Source organism: Augochlora pura, chromosome 8 (assembly GCF_028453695.1).
Source record: "Augochlora pura isolate Apur16 chromosome 8, APUR_v2.2.1, whole genome shotgun sequence".
Lineage (NCBI taxonomy): Eukaryota > Metazoa > Arthropoda > Insecta > Hymenoptera > Halictidae > Augochlora > Augochlora pura.
The window spans coordinates 3,131,641-3,150,341 of record NC_135779.1 but is presented as its reverse complement, the minus strand read 5'-3'; the positions used below and the strand labels follow the sequence as shown (position 1 = coordinate 3,150,341).

General features: G+C 42.9%; 1 protein-coding gene and 1 non-coding gene across 2 annotated transcripts in view; one reads left to right on the top strand and one right to left on the bottom strand.

Annotated features, from left to right (window-relative positions):
- Positions 1 to 1,041: 1,041 nt before the first annotated feature.
- Positions 1,042 to 1,124, bottom strand: Trnal-cag (transfer RNA leucine (anticodon CAG)). The gene has a single exon. It is a non-coding gene; the product is annotated as a tRNA-Leu (tRNA).
- Positions 1,125 to 8,690: 7,566 nt separating this feature from the next.
- Positions 8,691 to 18,701, top strand: part of LOC144474457 (nose resistant to fluoxetine protein 6) — a 29,457-nt gene continuing 19,446 nt past the window's right edge. Inside the window, exons 1-2 of the mRNA XM_078189301.1 lie at positions 8,691 to 9,150; positions 17,664 to 17,869. Coding sequence (XP_078045427.1) covers positions 8,691 to 9,150; positions 17,664 to 17,869 — 666 coding nt within the window. The remainder of the gene's footprint in view (positions 9,151 to 17,663; positions 17,870 to 18,701) is intronic.

Genomic DNA, 18,701 nt, shown 5'->3' with positions numbered 1-18,701 from the left:
TAATTACGCTGTTCGACGCGCGGACCACGACGCTTCGGCCACCGGGGCTCGCGCGAGCGCACTTTTACGCGCCGTGGGAAAGCGCCGATAACGGCGTTCTCAATCGTTACTTTCGGGAATCCCGGCGCCGTGCTCCGCGCCGCCGGACCTTTTTCATCCGCGGCCGGAAGATTCATAACCGAGAGTAATCGCAGAGATTTTCTAATTACTATCCGAGAAGTATCTACGGCCGGGCCGACGTCGCCGCGACGGCTTTGGACGGCCGCGGCGACGGTGCTTCGACGATATCTCCTGCCCTTTTTCAGCGGACGCTTATGAATGATGGAACAGGTCGGCCAGAAGCCGTTAACGTTTCATGGATTCGTCCGCGAGCGGAGGCGTTGCGAGGGTCGGAGGTCAACTTCGTATTGCGATTCTGCCGTTCGGAGTCGAATGGGTTACGACGGAAGCTTTCTCGGGTTATCGTTATCCCAATACCTGAACCGTTCGTTTTATCAACGGTGAAAGTCCATTTTCTATAGTTTCGAAAAACAGGTTGTGTATATAAATTAACGCTATGCCGTCCAGAGTCACCACAGTGGTGTAACTCGCAAAGGATTGCTCAACAGCCTGTGACACCATAGTCGTGTAACGCGCAAAAATATAAGACAAACAAATTTTACATTTATTTATGTATATCTTCGAAATTTCATGAAAATAGGTAGACAGTTATAATTTAAAGCGAAGAAATTTTTGCGAGACGCGTGGACGACAAAGTATTCATTCTGGCAAGTCTAACAATGTTTTTACTAATTTATAAATGTAATTTGATCATATAAATTTTGTTAGGCGAATTTGACTAAAAATGACATCTATTTAAGGGTTGTAAATGTACATGTACAGTTTTCATAATTAATCAATTGCAAAAATTATTTAATTTCAATTATGAAAAATTAAATATCATTTAAAATATATTTTGTTTGTAAATAGTAACGAGTAATAAAATAGAAGAATTATTTTTATACAATTTTATTTTCTACAGTTTTAGGAAAAAAAAACATCTGTCAGAAGTGGGATTCGAACCCACGCCCACAGAGTGGACTGCGACCTGAACGCAGCGCCTTAGACCGCTCGGCCATCCTGACTTGGAAGAATATTTCCCAAAATTATCAGAAGTATCATCACCCGATCTATTTTTAGCTCTACAGCGAAACATCATATGAGCCAACTTTAAAATCAATATTCAGAAAACCATACACCTTGTAATAAAAATCCAACTCGTCCAACACCTAACCTATAAATAAAAAATCAAACGATTCCAAGTTATCGCGTTTGCGGCAAACTCGCGTCATCCGTTAAAATACTTATCAAGTATGCAACATAGAAAAGACTACTATAATTTAAAAAAGTAGTAATCGATGCAACAACGCCATGAAACAATGAGTGCACGAACCGCGTCAGCGACTTTTTCCTCGGATGGTAAAAGTCGACAGAGAAAAACAGCAATCTTCTTTATCGATCGAAGCTAATCGACGGCTTCGTAGGTTCGCGTCCAATATACAATTCTTCCCCCCGCGTAGTGAAACTCGATAGTGTGAAAACAAAGACAGACCATTCGGAAATCGTAATAGAAATCGCTCTTCCGTCGATAGCAGCTTTCTCTTCCGCATGCGAGCGAGCATAATTCGATACCGGTCTCTCGACCCAACGCGCGTTCCTTCGGGCCGTTAATTCCTCGGTTTCATGGTCGAAGGATTAAAGATACAACCGGTAGCCGGGAAAAGTCCCGTCGCCCGGAAAATGTCGTCGGGAAATGTTCGATATCATTTTTCTAGCCTATTGAACAATTCACCGCGGTGAAACGGAGTTCGCCGTGAAGCGTCCCGTCTTGGCGAACGGGGCGGGTTATTTATGGCATCTGTCTTACTTGATATTCGTGCTCCATCGGCTCCCGAGGGAAACAGTCGCGCGACATTGTACAGGAATCATTGGTGATCGCGTCAATACCGCGGAAAAATAGCCTCTCGTTCTGCGAAATTGTTTATATGGCATCGATCCGAGAAAGGTCCTCCGCTTGTTTTTATTCTCTTGGTTGGCCTGCCGGCTCCAATCTTTATCGCCGCTTAATAAATGTTTCGCAACCGATGCAGGTTCGATGCTCTGTCATTTCTCCGAGACCGCCTTCTCTTTTGCCGCGCGGAACTGTGATCGTTCCGAGCGCCTCTGGGACCGAGAGGACTGAGGGGATCGTGTCTGTATTTAGTTGTTTCTCCTGTTCTTTTATTATTTGCAACCTTGGACTTTGTCGGAGAAATTGGCTGATAATGATCAGAGTGCAAAACGTTGTATTTCATCTTAAGAGGCAAGATTTTTTTTAATAAATAGTCCGCCCGATCACGTAACAAATAAATTACATTAACGGAGGCATATTACAGTTTTTTAGTAACAAGGGAACGAAGTAGAAGAGTTGAAAGATTGATATTTTGTAAATGTATGAAATGATAATAAAATGGATAAATGATAGTATTAATTATATTATATTTTACTATATATTGTTATTAATAATATTAATAAAAGAAAATAAACATATTAAATAAGTTAAATATGCATATTATGCCCGAAAACAAGATAAACTCACGGGCACTCGGTTATTCTATAGCAACCGACTCTGCTGCTCTACGCTAAATAGTTTTGCACGTAGCATCGGGCTGGGTTGCACGTGAAAAGATAGCAAACGATTCGTATTGCGTCGTTGTTTCGCCTATACAGGCCATAGGAATTTATGGCCAGATACATTAGATGTTTCAGAAAGTTTGTTTCGCTTTGGTACATAGTACGGCAACGTTCCGGAATAGCTCTTACCGGAGCCGCGGCGGCGCTCACCTGTTCCCAATGCCTCATCGCATCCTAAGCTTCCGGCAAACATCACAGGCCATTTGGCTGGCGCGGGAGCAGCCCTGAATTCGCATCGCGCGCGGGTCGGTCGAACCGAAACGAACGAACGAACGAACGAACGAACGAACGAACTCGGCGGGAGGCGATTCAATAATGGAAGGCGGGAAACTTTTGCGAGAGAGTCGATCGCGCGCGCCTCTGTTCACGGATAAATTGGTTTCTCGGCGTTTCGAAGCCGTAGAAGAGTGGTCCAGGCGCACCTTGCCTGCAAGACCGGTTGCGACCGTGCCAGCGTGTACGTGTGCGCTCCCATCGCATGTCGCGGGTTACAGGCCCTTGCACACGGCCGTACCCGTAGAAAGCACTCCCGGTTGCGCAACGGACAACCGGATCTCCCCGGGTAGCAGTTTCCGCGACGGTGGCGGCGAGGAGCACCGCCATCCAGGAGGCCGGATGCATGAAATTCGGAGAAACTTTCGAGCTTCTCGCGGCCGCCGACGCCGCCGCCGCCGCCGCAGAAACCGAGAGTGGCTTGCGCTCGGGGACGGCTTACGTAAACGTCAAATAAAAGTGAAAATACGGGACAAGCGCATTCTGAACGGCGCGTTGCGGTCCGAATGAAATAAGATGTCTGTGTGACGTCGATACTTTGATCACAAGACGTCTTTTGAATGTGTAAGGGATGTACTAAAGACGTCTAAAAGACATATAAGGGATGTTATTCAAGACGACTAAAAGCATCTAAGGGACTATTAAAGACGTCTAAAAGACATGTAAAGGACGTATTAAAGATGTCTAAAAGCATCCAAGAGAAGTATTAAAGACGTCTAAAAGACATCTTTGTTTGTTCCGCAGGACGTTACGAGGCCATTTCTAGATCATTTGTAAGGCCTTTCGTAAAGCGACTGAAATTCGATTAAAAACAGTAAGAACTGAAGCGAATCAAATACTAGCAAAAGCAATGGACAGAGTTGAATAATACAGTTTCATTTTCTTTTCCTTTAATTTTACTTTACTTCCTTTTATTTTATTTTATTTCTTTTGATTTTATTTTACCATCGCTAATTTTGTTTTATTCTGTTTTCCTCTGCTAACATTTTCGAATGACGGTCGCCAGAGGAGATTTCGGAAAACGCTTCCAGCGCGCCTCGCCCGCGGGAAAGTGTGAAGGAGGCGGCATCGAGGATCCCTAGAGTGAATCGCGCGGCGTTCGTTAAACGTTCTTCTTTGAGGAAATCCACGTCGCAGTCGCGAGGAAAGTGTAATCGACGTCTGTGTTCGGCCTGATTCGACCGATTCAGGGGACACTCGAAACAGAGGGAACGGTTTCTCCTTGCGGACTTTCCCGTGTTTTCTTCGGATTCGCCCCGTCGACTCGACGTCGCGTCAGCCGGCGAGTCGTTTGTCCGATTTAAAGAGGGTTTCGGGGGAAAATCGTCGCGGGCGCGCGATTTACAGGGAGAGGCGAGGCAAAGGTCGCGCGAACAACCGGGAGAAAAATTGTTGCCGCTCTGATACACGCTGACCTGCTTCTCCCAGTCTCCGAATAAAAACGCTCGACCCTTATTTTCTTGTTGCGCGCCGCCTCGAATCGATGCGCGGAATCTATTGAAATTCGAGTGACATCCGAGCCAGTGAAACGTTATTCGCGGGGCGAGAGAGAAGGAGAGAGAGAGAGAGAGAGAGAGAGGACGGAACAAAAGATGGAAACCGCCTGCTGCAAGGCTTCTTGAGAGATCGATGTCAAGCTCTGTGTATCCGCCGGTATATCTCGCGGGGTTGTCGTTCTTTCATCCCCGGCTGGGTTAAAGACACAATTTCTATTGAAAAATATTAGAACGGACCGTAAATAACTTCCACATTTTTATCGGAAATTTATTTTACTCTTTCTTAGTTATTTCTTTCATTTCTTCTTATTTGATTTACCCTCAACCCTTATCTACTCAGTGAAAGCAAAAGATCTTATGTCCCGGTGATTCATACTAAATAAATATAAATAGAGGAATAATTATATATATATATATATATATATATATAATAATTAATAGTTACTATAACTAATTATATACAATAACTACATATTTAATTATTTTATCAACAATAACTTTTATATATATAATTCTTCGAAACGAGATAAAAGAATAACCGAACAGAAAACTGCAAACCTAATTAAAACAGTTTATGTAAAAAAGAAAATTGCTCTTTAACATTATACCCGTTGTAATACCATGGAAAGATGCTCCCGTAATTCAGACACATTTCAGCGATACGAACGCAGAGATTTTCGTAATAAATTATCATTAAAGTCGATCTGTTCTCGGACAGCAGAAATTACGAAGTTGAATCCGGGAGAAGAAGAAACAACGCTGCGAACGCGTCGAAAATAAATCATAAAGAGTCACGGGTACCGTAAAACTCCGACGAACGGATAAATCATAGTTTTATCTGGAGAAAAATCTGACGTATCCCCGGGGATTTTGAAAAAACCGATTGGTTCATCAATAAATGCTGCGATCCACTCCGTGGCTCTCTCCCTTTGATCCAAAGAAAACGAGCGTCTCGGCGTCCCTGCCGAGCACAACCAACCGGAAATCATCTCGCTAAAACGACCAGAGCCGTGCGCGCGGACCGAGCAGGTTTTATAAAGCCGAACGTGTAAATACGATTTGCTTGCGTCGCTGCAATTTCGTGTGCATCGGCCCGATAAATACCGGGCGAGGGAGGAAGGGAGGGGGGGTAAGGGACGGAGGGCGTAAGTAAAACTGGAATAAGGGCGGTGATATCGGGAGGCGATATAAACCGTGGAATCTTTCATCGGTGAGAGTGTTGTCGAGCGATCAGATATTTGCCGGCAAAGATTTGGAGAATGCGTGGCGCGACGGAAGCTGGAGCAGCCATCCTGTGTGCTCGTGCGAATGGAAGGTGTCTGAAGTATGTTGCGATTAACCCATGCCGTACTACGTTCGGGTTTTTTCGGATCCAGAACTCGAGGCCTGTTTGGACTATTTAACATTTGATACCATTGTATGTTTATGTTAGAGAAATTACAACAAATATGGGAACCAATATCATTATTATGTAATCATTAAATATTATATATTATTTAATATATTATGTAATTATTAAACTGCGGATTTTTAAGCTAGGCAAAAGTTGCCTGCATCGAGATAAAGGAGCTTAAGAAATATTTATTTCTTTTCTTAGTAGTTTAATTGAGTTGCATATAATAAAGTAATATCTTTAAATTATTTAAATGATTTCACCTTATTAATTGTGATGCAGTTGCTTGCCTCGTGAATGCATAAAATCCACAGTGTAGTAATTACTATGTAAAAACAGTACGATAAGATGATAGTAATAATGTCGATAATAATAGCAGAAAAATATTAGTTTTGGTTAAATAAATACTCGTTACTTTTATAACCCTAGCAATAATTCAGCTCGAATGCTTCTGGGGCATTGCGCAAACATTGTTAACGAAGGAAAAAGCCATTTGCATTTAGATCCCAAAGAATCTAGGTACTACGACTCGCGGAGAAAGTTCTATGGCATTCCTCCTGTTACGAGGCCATCCTCTTATTTAATAACCGGACCGGGAATCATCCGAGTTTCGCGGAGCACAGTAAAGTCTCCCCAATTGTCCCTTAGTTTGTAAACAGAAAGGGACAATTTGCCAATGGGGGATACTATTAATGTTATATATATTTAATAGCCACACTGGGAATCAGCCGAGTTTCGTGGAGTACAGTAAAGTCTCTCTGATTGTCCCTTAGTTTGTACACAAAAAGGGACAATTTGGGAAGAGGAGATACTATTATTGTCATACATTTTTATAGTAGTTGACAATTGGTGATTGTAAAAAAGAGGTTTTTCGAGACTCAATTCATAAATTGTTCATTTTTGTTTATAAGCTGAGGAGGACAATTGCGGCGAGTTTATTGTATTATCTCGATCATTGTCTCTCAAATAGCTGCTCTAAATAATTGACAATTGCTTTAATGTTTTACTTTCGAAACCATGATTGTATTCTTTATGACGGAGCAATTTGCATACTACTTAGATTGTGCGTTATCTGTCTCAGCAACTTGACACAGTTTTCAGATATAATGAATAAATTGCGAACTATGCGAACATTCTCTTATTTTGCCTTGAATGTACTTTTCTGAAGAGGGAATTTGCCAAGTTGTAGGATCAGGTGCAGTTTGGGAAGTGATGGACAGAGTTACCCTATTAGATGCACCACATGACATAGCGAAATATTGAATTTTTAGGAAAGTTTGGCAAAAAGCAGTCTGATTAATGATTAAATATTAATGATTGTCAATTTAACGATTAACTCGTTAGTCATTATAACTAATTTATGATTGACAATTATAACTTATCAAACAATAATTTATCATTATATATTAGTTATAATGCATAAAAATATAAAATAATTATAATTATCATCATTATAAATTTATCACTATAAATTACCAGACGTAAAGATAAAAAAGCTGTATGACTCGTAAAGTCCGATTTCCTGATCCGACCCTCAATATTTACGATTAAAAAAGGAATTTGCAAGGCCGAAGACTGGAGGACATCAACTGTACAACATGTACATAAAAATACACCATAAAAAATGACAAAAACAATGAACTTCCAAAGGAACAGTGAAAGGGCTGTGCGATGTATGGAAGACCGGTTTCGCAGCCGAATTTGACCCTCGGGTTTTGTTATCAAGTAAGCCACCTTCAACATTGCGAAACAAAAGCCAAGACAAGGTCAATGACAAATCCAACGTGTAAAAATGTGTAATAAAACATAGTAGAGTTAATATAAATTGCGAGAAATGTTGTAAAGACTGCGCGACAAGCGGGGACCTTGTCCCATAACTCAATTCGACCCTTGACGTTCGTTACCAAAATTTTGCAGAATCGAAGAACGAAGGGCTGATCTGCAAAGTTAAGGCCAGAATGCAGACAGGTCGAAGTCGCATCGAAAAATGTGAATAGCGCTGAATTTTCAAAGAGATGGTGAAAAGGCTGCGCCGAGGTGTCGAAGGACGGTTTCGCAAACGCGGAGAGAGGATCGCCGAGGGATTCGCGGCGGGTTGGTCGGCCGCCGGCAGGCAAAAGGCAAAAGGCACGGTACGGAGACAGTAGGTTGGTTCGGGGGCCCGAAGAAGGAAACATATTTGCCACGCCGCGGTGGCGTACATCGCCAAGAGAAAGGGGACCGGTGTCCATGGGTGAACGCTACTGCTAACTCGATTCGCTTCATTCAGTGCGTGATCCTTAGCCTCGCGTGCGCGTCCACATTTGTCCTCCGTGAAAGGACCACCTGTATCGTTACCTCTCGACCGACGTAACCCTTACCGAACCGCGATCAAGCCATCCGCGTTCATCGGGACGCCAAGTTTAACAACATACTGTCTACAGTTAATCAATCTAAAATCGAACAGTTAATACAATTTTCAAATCGATATATATATATACATATATATGTATATAAAATATATAGTCCCTTGATCGAGTGATATATCCGAGTTTAAATCGTAAATCGCGATCCCGGCGATCGCTGGCACCGCCAGCCAGCGAAAAAAGAAAGTGAGCCTCATTCCGCAGTCGTAAACACAACCGGACGGCGAGCATGCTGATCTCTCCGGACTGCTGAGAGAGAAGACCGAAAGGAGGTCCGCGCGGCGAAACGTCGCAGCAGAAAATGACGTCCGGACGTACCGGCGGCGACCGATGAAGCGGACAAATTTTGCGGAACCGTGTTTGAACGATAACGCCGATCGACGCCGAGGCCCAGATTAATTCCAGAGAAACATGGCTCTCTACCGGACGTGTCTGCTGCTGGCGGTGCTGCTGGCCACGGCGCTGGCGAACGTCCCGAGGAACGAGTCGAACATCCTCAGGCTCGGGAAGTCGCGGGGCAGGTCGTCGATCACCGACGCGCCGCCGAAATCGAACGGGACCGAGACCGAGAAGGACGCCGTTAAGGACCACGGCCGGCTGATTGCCTTCAGCAGGAACAATCCCGAGCTGGACTGGCGGAACCAGCTGAGGATGTTCGATCGGAAAGAGGAGGCGGCCGGCAGGGAGAATCTCGACGTTGATTTCATGAGGGAGAGGCCGCAGAGGACGGCGAACAGCATCCAGTGGCTGGCCGATCTTTACGACCCGCTCAAGTGGGCCAGAGTGCCCGGGAAACTAGCGCCCGAGTGCAGAAGAGACCTCGAGCTCTTCATCGAGTCCCTCAGGGCCGGGAAACTGTGGGCCGCTAAGAGTGAGTACAGCGAACAGGTTTTTGTCGCGCTGGCTGCAGCGCCGAATTATTCGATCATCGACGCCGCGCGGCGCGGCCTCGCGGGACGAACCTATGAATTTCAAATTTTCTCGTGCAAAGTTATCGGAGCTCGGTCAATTATTATGCACTGATATATACGTTTATGGTATACAATACGGCAAGCGGATGTCGATCATTCTTTAAGCGAAGTTTTATTATTTATGATTTCAAATTAAAATATTAGGTCTACCGGAAAGTTTTGTCGGATAATGTCATTTCATGTTTTAATAAGTATGCATATATTCATTAGGGATGTATATTTTTCAGGAATGATATTAACGAAATTCCGTCACGCTATCTAGAGGTCGTAGGTAACGACGAAATTAAATTATACTAATAAAAATACTAATAATAATAATGTCTCTATATAAATACTAATAATATTTCAGAAATAGCAAAAAATATTCTAAACAGTCTCTAATTTGTTTTGTATTACACTATAAAAACCAGAAAAGTTCTTTTTCGGATCGCGTCGAACAATTTTACACGTCTTCTTCTACTACGAAACGTGGCCGAGTAATAGCACTGCCGACAAGAAAAATGGATATCGCTTACGAAATTACTGTTAGTTCGTTAAAAATTCTGTCGTTGCTATTATATCTTTTTTACGGGAAATAAGATTTGCAGTAGGTGTTTAGGTGCAGCGGTTTCAGCGAACGGCACACGCGTGCACGGTTAATAGAACGGTCGCTTAGGACGATCATTTGCAAACGAATCCGCAGTTTGTTAATCAGGAAACCGCGAGTCCCGTGTCCTGTCTTCCTGCTTCGGTGAAACGTACAGTTACGGGATTATAATGGTGACATTTATAGCGACGTAACCGGACTGGGTCGCATATCGGCGTTTCAGAAGCTGGAGCGTGGCACGCGTATTCATCGCCTAGTGCGTGGCCGGGAACACCTTGATGGTTTTAAGGTGCGTTTGCACCGAGGCCGATTTGCATATCGAGCGCACCGTATATTCGAAACATTTTCTTCTCATATATTCTTTAACATTTATTTCACTTTTTTATTTTTCTCGAAAGCCTGATTTTCATGCTTTCTATTAAACTTCCATTCGGAGTCTATCTTTGAAGCAAGAAAAATAAAGGAATTATTCTTGCTTTCATCAAATTAATTTTATAATAATAAATAGGAACAGTTGAAAAGTAATTTTAGAAAAAGAAATTACATTGGTAAAATAACTTGGAACAAAAGTTTGTAAAAATAGTGTTAAATGAAACATTCAAAGGGCAAAGCCTGATGGACCGTTCCAGTGAAAACAGTATTAGATTAACATTTGAATCGACCCCTTTGATATAAATACCGTTAACCGACTACCAAAGTGCCAAATTACACAGTCCGCTAGAACGCTGCGCACGAATGCAGCTCTCCGTTGCAGCGAAACTACAGAACATCGGCCGACCCCCTCTCGCCTATTTATAAAATACACGCGGTACATTCGAATATCGATTCGGCGACCCCATCGCAAAATTAGACTTCCGGGTCCCGATAGTCCGAAACTTTCCGCGGCGAACGGCGACCGAATCGTCCGATGCGAACGCACCCTTAGCCAATAGCCGAGCGCTCGCGGAATTCACGGTTCGGTAAACACCCGGAGCAGCTTGTCGCCGTCTGACTGACTCGGTTGCCAAATACGTCGTTACTTTGCGAAACTACGATTTTACTAGCTCGTAATGGTTGCCGCGACCCGTACCCGTTCTCCTTTCGTTTGCTCGGAACGCCTCGCGACGCCGTGGAACACGATTAAAGCGAATTCGGCGAACGCCGCCGCAATCCGTACGAAACTGCTGTTCCTGCCGCTAACATTCGAAAATTCTAAACAATGGGGAACGCATGGCTGGCCGGGCTGGCACCGCCGTTTTAAAAGCGGCACCGTTGTTCCTACCGTTAAGCACCCTAAATTATTACGGTAAATCACAATGGAGGTTTGCCAACGCGTCGTAAACTTCGCCCGACGCATTTCGGAGCCGGGGACCGAGGATTAAAAGCGCGGCTTTAATGACTTTGTGTTCCGACGGTTTCGCGGGCCGAACTCCGTAACGTTGCGAAATGTCGACGGACCGCCCGGTGCGCGCCGACACACACACAATTGGCGCAAATGACCCGGCAGCGTTTCGGCAACCGATAGCAAATTAGTGTTGCTCGGATATGTAGACTGTTGATTGTACGCGTTCCGAGGCAGAAACCGGCAGATTGATGCAGAACGACTTGTTAAAATGATTTGGGGGGAGGCAATGCGGTCTACTTAACTCCCGCGCCCTGTTCGCGCAGTTTCACCGTACAGACGTAATCCTAATAACTCGTGAAATTCAAGTTCGCAAGCTCGAGTCGAGAGGCCAACTTATGCCATTTTTAACACGCGTACAAATCATCGCGATCTACGCAAATTTTCTAATGTTCCCGAGTAACAGGAAATTTTTGAAAATATATTAATCTAAAATTTAAAAAAGATTCATCACGTTTCATTCGGTTTGGTAAAAGTTATCGCATGCCAACCCTTTGCACTCGAGCGGCAATTTTAAAGCGACGCTGAAAGGTCGCTGTTCCCAAAAGAATTTTCACGCTGTTAAATTTATCTGCATTTGGTAAATATCATGTATTACAAAGAAAAAGCAATAATGCCGAATGGAAACACCGTAGGTCGAAACAAATGTCTCCATTTTGAAATTAAACTGGTCTCGAGCCGCAAAGGGTAGAACCTCCCCCTATTATTCTTGAGTCAATATGTCTCAGCTCGTGGCTACCCTCTGTAAGAGGACAGCAATTAACGTGAAAGATTGAAAGCTCGAAGGGTTCTCTCTCGCAAAGAGGATACGACGGGATGATTTGCAAGCATTCACCGAAATTTCGGCGCTGGTTTAGGGCAAGCTCGCGCGATCGTTACCACGGTCCGAAGCTGTTGAAGCTCGTGGAGGCTGTCCCCGCGCATCGATCGGTTGCGGTTGCGGCGCGGTAGTCAAATCGGCTTTCACGGGTTTTCCAGATTTACGGTGATTTCCGGCAACGAGCGGGCCCGGCCGGTTTATCGATGACAGCGTGGAAACTCGCGCGGCGAGATCGTGCGCGACACTAACCACCCACGTGATTTCCAAACGACTTTTCGATGCTTCTTTTCCGTGCCGCGCTGCGGAATGCTCGATTTTCGCAGAAGAAGTAATGGAAAACAGAATGCTCTGTGAGCGGAAACGCTGTTATGTTTCGTTTGAGTTGTTATACGTTTATCTATATTATATTTTATGTCATTATATGTATATTATATATACATTTATTTTCACTAATAACTGGAAATATTAAGATTCAAGTATTTATATTACTATTCAAGTATTTCCACTTTTCAAAATCATGTTTCTATTCTGTCTATTTATCTTTATTGTCTACAAACTGGAAATCTGGCTTTATATTATTATAATAATAAAAGAGTTCGATAGTAGATCAAATGTATGATATTGCTTTCAATTTGTAAAGTTATTATGAAAGTCGTTACTATTATTACTATTATTATTAACCGAGTATTGGTACATATCTCCTTTGAAATCTGTTAGAATGAATATTATAGTACCTATTATCACTGCTATTATATTTCTATAGTCTGAAGGCATAAACAATATTACACCTTGTATAACCACGTACACTTTGACAGCAAACCTTATAGCTTCACCGATCAAACAAATAAAAATCAAAACTGACGTTACGCCGCTACATAACAAAAATAACACGTGTATTTACAGAGATAAACGATAAATCTAATCTTTCGATAAAACAGGCAATCGAGTCGCGATGACTTCGGTCCAATTTTTCGACGGAATCGCGCGCCGCCGCGCGAAACGTGACCAAACCGGTCGAACAACCGCGAAGAGGAAACCGATCCGTCCGACGTTCGGCAGCGTGTTCGACGAAAGTTTTGCAAACATTCAGCAGTTGTTGATCCCGGACCCCGGGCGGTATCAACACGCGTCGGCCAATATGTATTTTCTATTGTTCCGGAGTCGGGATCGCGTGGGTGGCTCCGATCGCTGGGAACTCGCGCGCGGAATTGCAGAGCGATAGCCGCGCGAAAATGACGGGCGGGGCGGGGCACGGTTCGAAAGTGTTTCGCCGCCGACCGGGGCAACAATGATCCTGTTTGTTGCGACCAGATTGATAACTGCGTTACGGATTTCGCGAATTTGTATTGGGAGCGAGCGTTCCCGACGGGCGTCGATTAAAATTTCCCGGGAATCCGCGCGTATTATTTCATCCCAAAAAATTGGGAGCAATTTACGTGTACGTTTTTTGTTCGTGTCCCGTTTCCGCCAATAGCGACAGAAGATTACGATCTTGGATCGAGATGCGATCGATAGCTGTACCTTGTGCCAGATAAAAAATGGAACGTGTAAAACCCGTCTCGCGTATTATAATGATATTATAGAAATTTAAATGTCGCTGTGTCGAGCTTTCACTCGGGTTTTTTTTTCATCCGTGCGCCAAATAGCGAATGGGAGATCTCTCTGTTTTAATTTGCTCGGGTCTAAAGCGACCAAAACAAACAAAAAAAAATGGTAAAAATTGCAAGATAGTATCTATTCAAATTTTTTATTTCTATAATAGCTTCTGCCTTGGTATAGAGTATTTAACACTGTTTAATAGACACGGCATTGTAACTTTCATAATTATGAAACAGAAAATGTGAAATTAGTCATTTGACCATTAGTTATTTTTCGGTGTTAAATTAAGTCGTTCGATGACTAAATGAATTTTTCCACGGTGAACTGACTTTCGAGATGTAATTGATGTCATGTTAGGATTACTCGGAGATCTTTCTTTAATTGAACAAAATGCTGCGATTTGGTGAAACTTTTTCACTTAAACGGTCACTTAACCGTCAACCGTGTCTCCGAAAAGTCGGCGCGCGTGTGTGTCGCGCAAACATGATTCAGCAACAGAAATTTTTGTCTAATTGAACACGTCGACTTTCACCCAACTCGGCTCGCGAAATATTAACCCGTTCGCTCTGTAACACCGGCACGGGCTCGAGGAGGCTCTAAGTGGTCCTCTCAAGAACTTTAATAAACGGACCTCTTCTTTTAAGTAGACCACGCTGAATTACTCCGCGAGTTCCACGGCGGTTGAGTTTCCAGGTTAATTGTCCTCGCGGTGTGCCATGTTACGACTTATTAGCTACTGCGTCGCAGTCGCGAACGAACTGCAAACATTCCCATTCTCGCGGATCGTCTTCTCGAAATTATGCGACGATCCGTGGGACGCGATCGGTTCGAGAGGGAACGCGCTTCGTCTTAATCGAAGACTTTCCTCCCGGCGCAACTTTTACCGCGCGTACCTGTCCACTTTCGATAAGTTCGTGATTTTAGCGCGAGCTGCTCGGGGCTTGTTGAGAGATACAGTAACTCTCAAAAGTATTCGAGGAATTCGGATGTATCAATAAATGAAAATAAGTGTTGATATTTATGAGTGTCTGTGACTGTTCAATCGTTTAATGTTTATTCGACAAGTTATAACAAAAAGATATGTACTATACAAAAAAATCATAAAATCGTGTAAAATAGAGATGCAGAACAGGCAATACAAATTCTTTAAAAATTTATGAAATTTATTTTTATAACCATATAAATCTTGTGAGTATTTATATATGGCGTGAAAATTCGATGCTTTTTTTATATCGATATATATATATTTATGGATTTGTTATGTAGGTAACATTTTATACTAAATCGAAAGTTTCTTGCATTTCTACGTTTACAGACTCTACTTGGATATATAGTAAAGGATTTTTCCCTTTCATTTTCTTCGAATATACGACGTACAAGTCAAAGTTACACCAGAGCCCGTATAATTTAGGGAGTCGCTGTAAATCGATCCGAAACGCCGATGAGCTTTCATGGAACGTGTTGGTAACGGTTCAAGGGAGCTTGCGGCGGAGTTATCTCTCTTTCGAGCAAGGCTATTAGACGCGCATTAGGTGTTACGTCAGACGGTAAATCATCGGATGGTTTATTTTGCGCTGGTCGGGACGGGTCGAGCGGGGAAATCGAGAGCCGCCTCGGTTCGAGAACGTTTCACGGATCTGCTGGCTCGCGGACGTTATCGGACCACGCATCGCCGATTATTCGTCGATTTACGGATGCCCGTTCGCGTTGGAACCGTTCTCGAATCTCCCGGTCGCCGAAACGCTCCGCTGGCTGATCGGCCGGAAAGACCCCGGGTGACTCGAGAGAGAAATTAACGATGATCGCGTGTTTGTCCACCGACGCCGCTTTCTCCGATCTCGCGATCCCGTACCGGTACTTTACGTAACTGGCAATGAACCTTCCGAGCCGCTCAACCCTCGAAAATTTATGTAACGGCTGTTCTCTATAGGAGAAATGTCTTGGAAATCTTGACCGACCAGATTAATTAACGGCGGCATACCGGGTGTCTGACGGTGCACGATCATCTCCGTAATTTACGACGATAACGCGATTTTTAGACTTCCGTGTATGTGCTAAGTTTGCTCTCTCTCTCAAATAAAAACCATTTGAATTTAAGATTCTTTTGATCAGATATAGAAAATTTTCAAATTAGAACTATATTTGAATTGCAATTATATAGCTCAATTATTCCTTATACAGTGACGAGATGCTCATTTTTGCTATATTTTTACGTACGTGAGTAGATACTTATTTATCTTATTTATTTAACATCTGCTATATTCTAAAATGTAGCACACATTTTTCAGAAAATATTTAACATTCCCAAAGGTAACGATAAGATTTTAATAGCGAACGTATGAAGAAAATTCTTAGGATTTCAAAGGGGTTTCCGTCAAATATAGAAAACAATTTATAGAAGTCTAAATTTTTAGAAAATTATTAACACCTGTCCCACATAGAACCTGTGAATACAGATTTGTTACTTTATAATATTGTCATAGCTGGCGCCTCAACAACGGAACTATTGTGAGACAAACGTTCGCCTGAGATCACCGAGTAGCTGAAATTCCTTCTCAAAGATCCTCGAACAATCCTCCTCGAGATCCTCTGAGCGCGGTAACACGTCGACGGAGAAATGCAAATGAAACGTCATCCGGATAAGTGACGGCACCGTGTTCGAATCGCTGTTAATTCACTTTTCCGTAGACGGAACACGGGTACGCGTGTTCGCGCATTGTCCGACGCGCGCGCGGCCACCGGTTTCCAACCCGACGGTCGTGTGTACATTTTCACGTTGCAGCGCGCGCTGTTGAAAATTATTTACACGGGACTGCACCCTGCATTCCGAGCTGCGACATTAGAGAGAACAGTTTGACGCGGGAAACGTTTTGAATGACCGTTCCATTGAAAAGAAAAAGTCAACGACGCGTGAGGACTCTACGTGTGCTCCTTTTTGCCATTCGTCGAGAGCGAGCTCGCGTCCCATTTCCCCCTCCCCCTTTTTGTCTCGTTAAATTCATATTTCACAACGGGGGATACGTTCCGTTTAATGAAATGCTTGAACTTTGAAGACTGCCGGACAAATGGCGGACGCTTTAATCGCGCTACCCCCCGTCTCTCCTCCCCTCACCACCGTCTGCTCGGTGGAGCTTCCGGCGCGACGGCTCGCGCATGTCGAATATTCATGAAATACTCGTTTCACCTTTTTTTTCCGGAAATGTATAAACACGTTGACCGTGTTCGCGTTGTCCAATTAAATTTGCATTGTGCACGTACGCAAATGAAACAGCAAGGATAGGGCACAGCGCGTGCAGTGATTGACTGTTTAAACGTTATACCGTTGGTAGGATGGAATTATTTGTTGTTAGAAATTGGATGATAAAGATTACTGTCATCGAAAGGAGAAGACTTAAGAAATAATAGAAAAATTCAGAATTTGTATAAAACACAAAAAGAAATAAATATATATGTATATAAAATATACACAAAATATATAATATTTATGATTATAAAGAGTTATGAGCATAGTAACTTTTGCACCTTATAGAGAACTGACGTAAAAATGGATGTAAAAATGGTCATAAAAATTCACGTAAAAATTGCTACTAAAATAAACATAAAAATTGATATAGGATACTAGTTCGTTATATAAAAATTGACTACAATATTGACTAAAATATTGGCATAAAAGTAGGCATATAAATTGACTGAAAATATTAACTAAAATATTGGCATAACCTTGACACAAAAGTTGGCATAAAAATGGGCATAAAAATTGCTACGAAAATGAACATAAAAATCGTCGCAGAATACTAATTCGTCCTGGCATCCGGTTGAATTTCGGGTCACGTCTAGAATTCCGGCGATTGTTTCGTCGTCAAGTTTTACGGCCGGTGTTTCTCCCGTCGCGATGGCTACCCCCGGTGTCCGAATCCCTCCGAAGGGATTACGGATCCGGACATACGCGCGCTTATCGTCGCCTTTCCACGAGGCCGCCCTTTATCGGCGTTTCCTCAGCAGGTGAACGTTCATTTCTTTTTTCCAGTGTCAGACGCGAGCGGCCGTTACTCCTCGCAATTCCATTTCGGTAACGGGTTTTGGCTGGGCTCGAGCAGCCTGTGCCGCGAGCTGAACCACACCGATGGAAAAGGGCGGCCGATAATCGACGGCAAGCTAACCAACCCACCCTACCTATTGAAATTCCACGTGGCGAGGATGTTGCTCGCCCTGCCGACCGAGCTCCAGTTTTTCGTAAGTATACGCTCGCACCCTTCGACGCCTTCGCTCGCCGCTGACCCAATGTATAAATCATTAGCTGGCCGTGAGCTCCCCTTGCAACTGACAGCCTGAAAACGTTGCTCAACCTTGACCGCCCCGAGAAGGCTCGCCGCTTTCTTTCGCGTTTTCAAGGCTAACACTTTGAATTCTAAGCGGGTGATCTAATGATTCCATAGAATCGAAGCTATTTAGTCAACGAAACAATAGTTAGGAGGATTAGGTGTCTTTGGTACATTGCATATACAGTTTATATTAATAAATTATTGGTACATTGCATTATGTATATATGCATATTATTGTATGTACAAGGGAGAGCAAAATTACGTCAACACTTGTAAAATAGTACAACCTTTTTAAAACTAGCCTAAATGACTTGAATTTTTCTCTAGACGTCAGGGAGACTAGTTATTGTACAATGATGATTTCTTTAATTATTATGTCACGTTCCAAAATAATCTTTATACTTTAAATTTGAATATAATTAAGAAACTGCCAAGTAAGTAAAGAATGAATATTTATAATTTTAAATAAAAGAAAGAATATAAAAGTATCGATGCATTATAATGATCGATAAATATCGATGCTACTATAATCATTAAAGAAAAAGAAGTTCCGAAACGACTCGCGATTCTTCCAACAAATGCGGACAATTTCTCCATAATTTTCTCCGCCCCTAATTACAACAGGTTATTTAAAATGGAAATAGTCGGTAAAACCATTTCTGATTCACAATTAAATCGACTTCGAATGCGAGCGTCAAATTACTTAAAGATTACAATTTACAAGCAGATATCGCACGCAATTA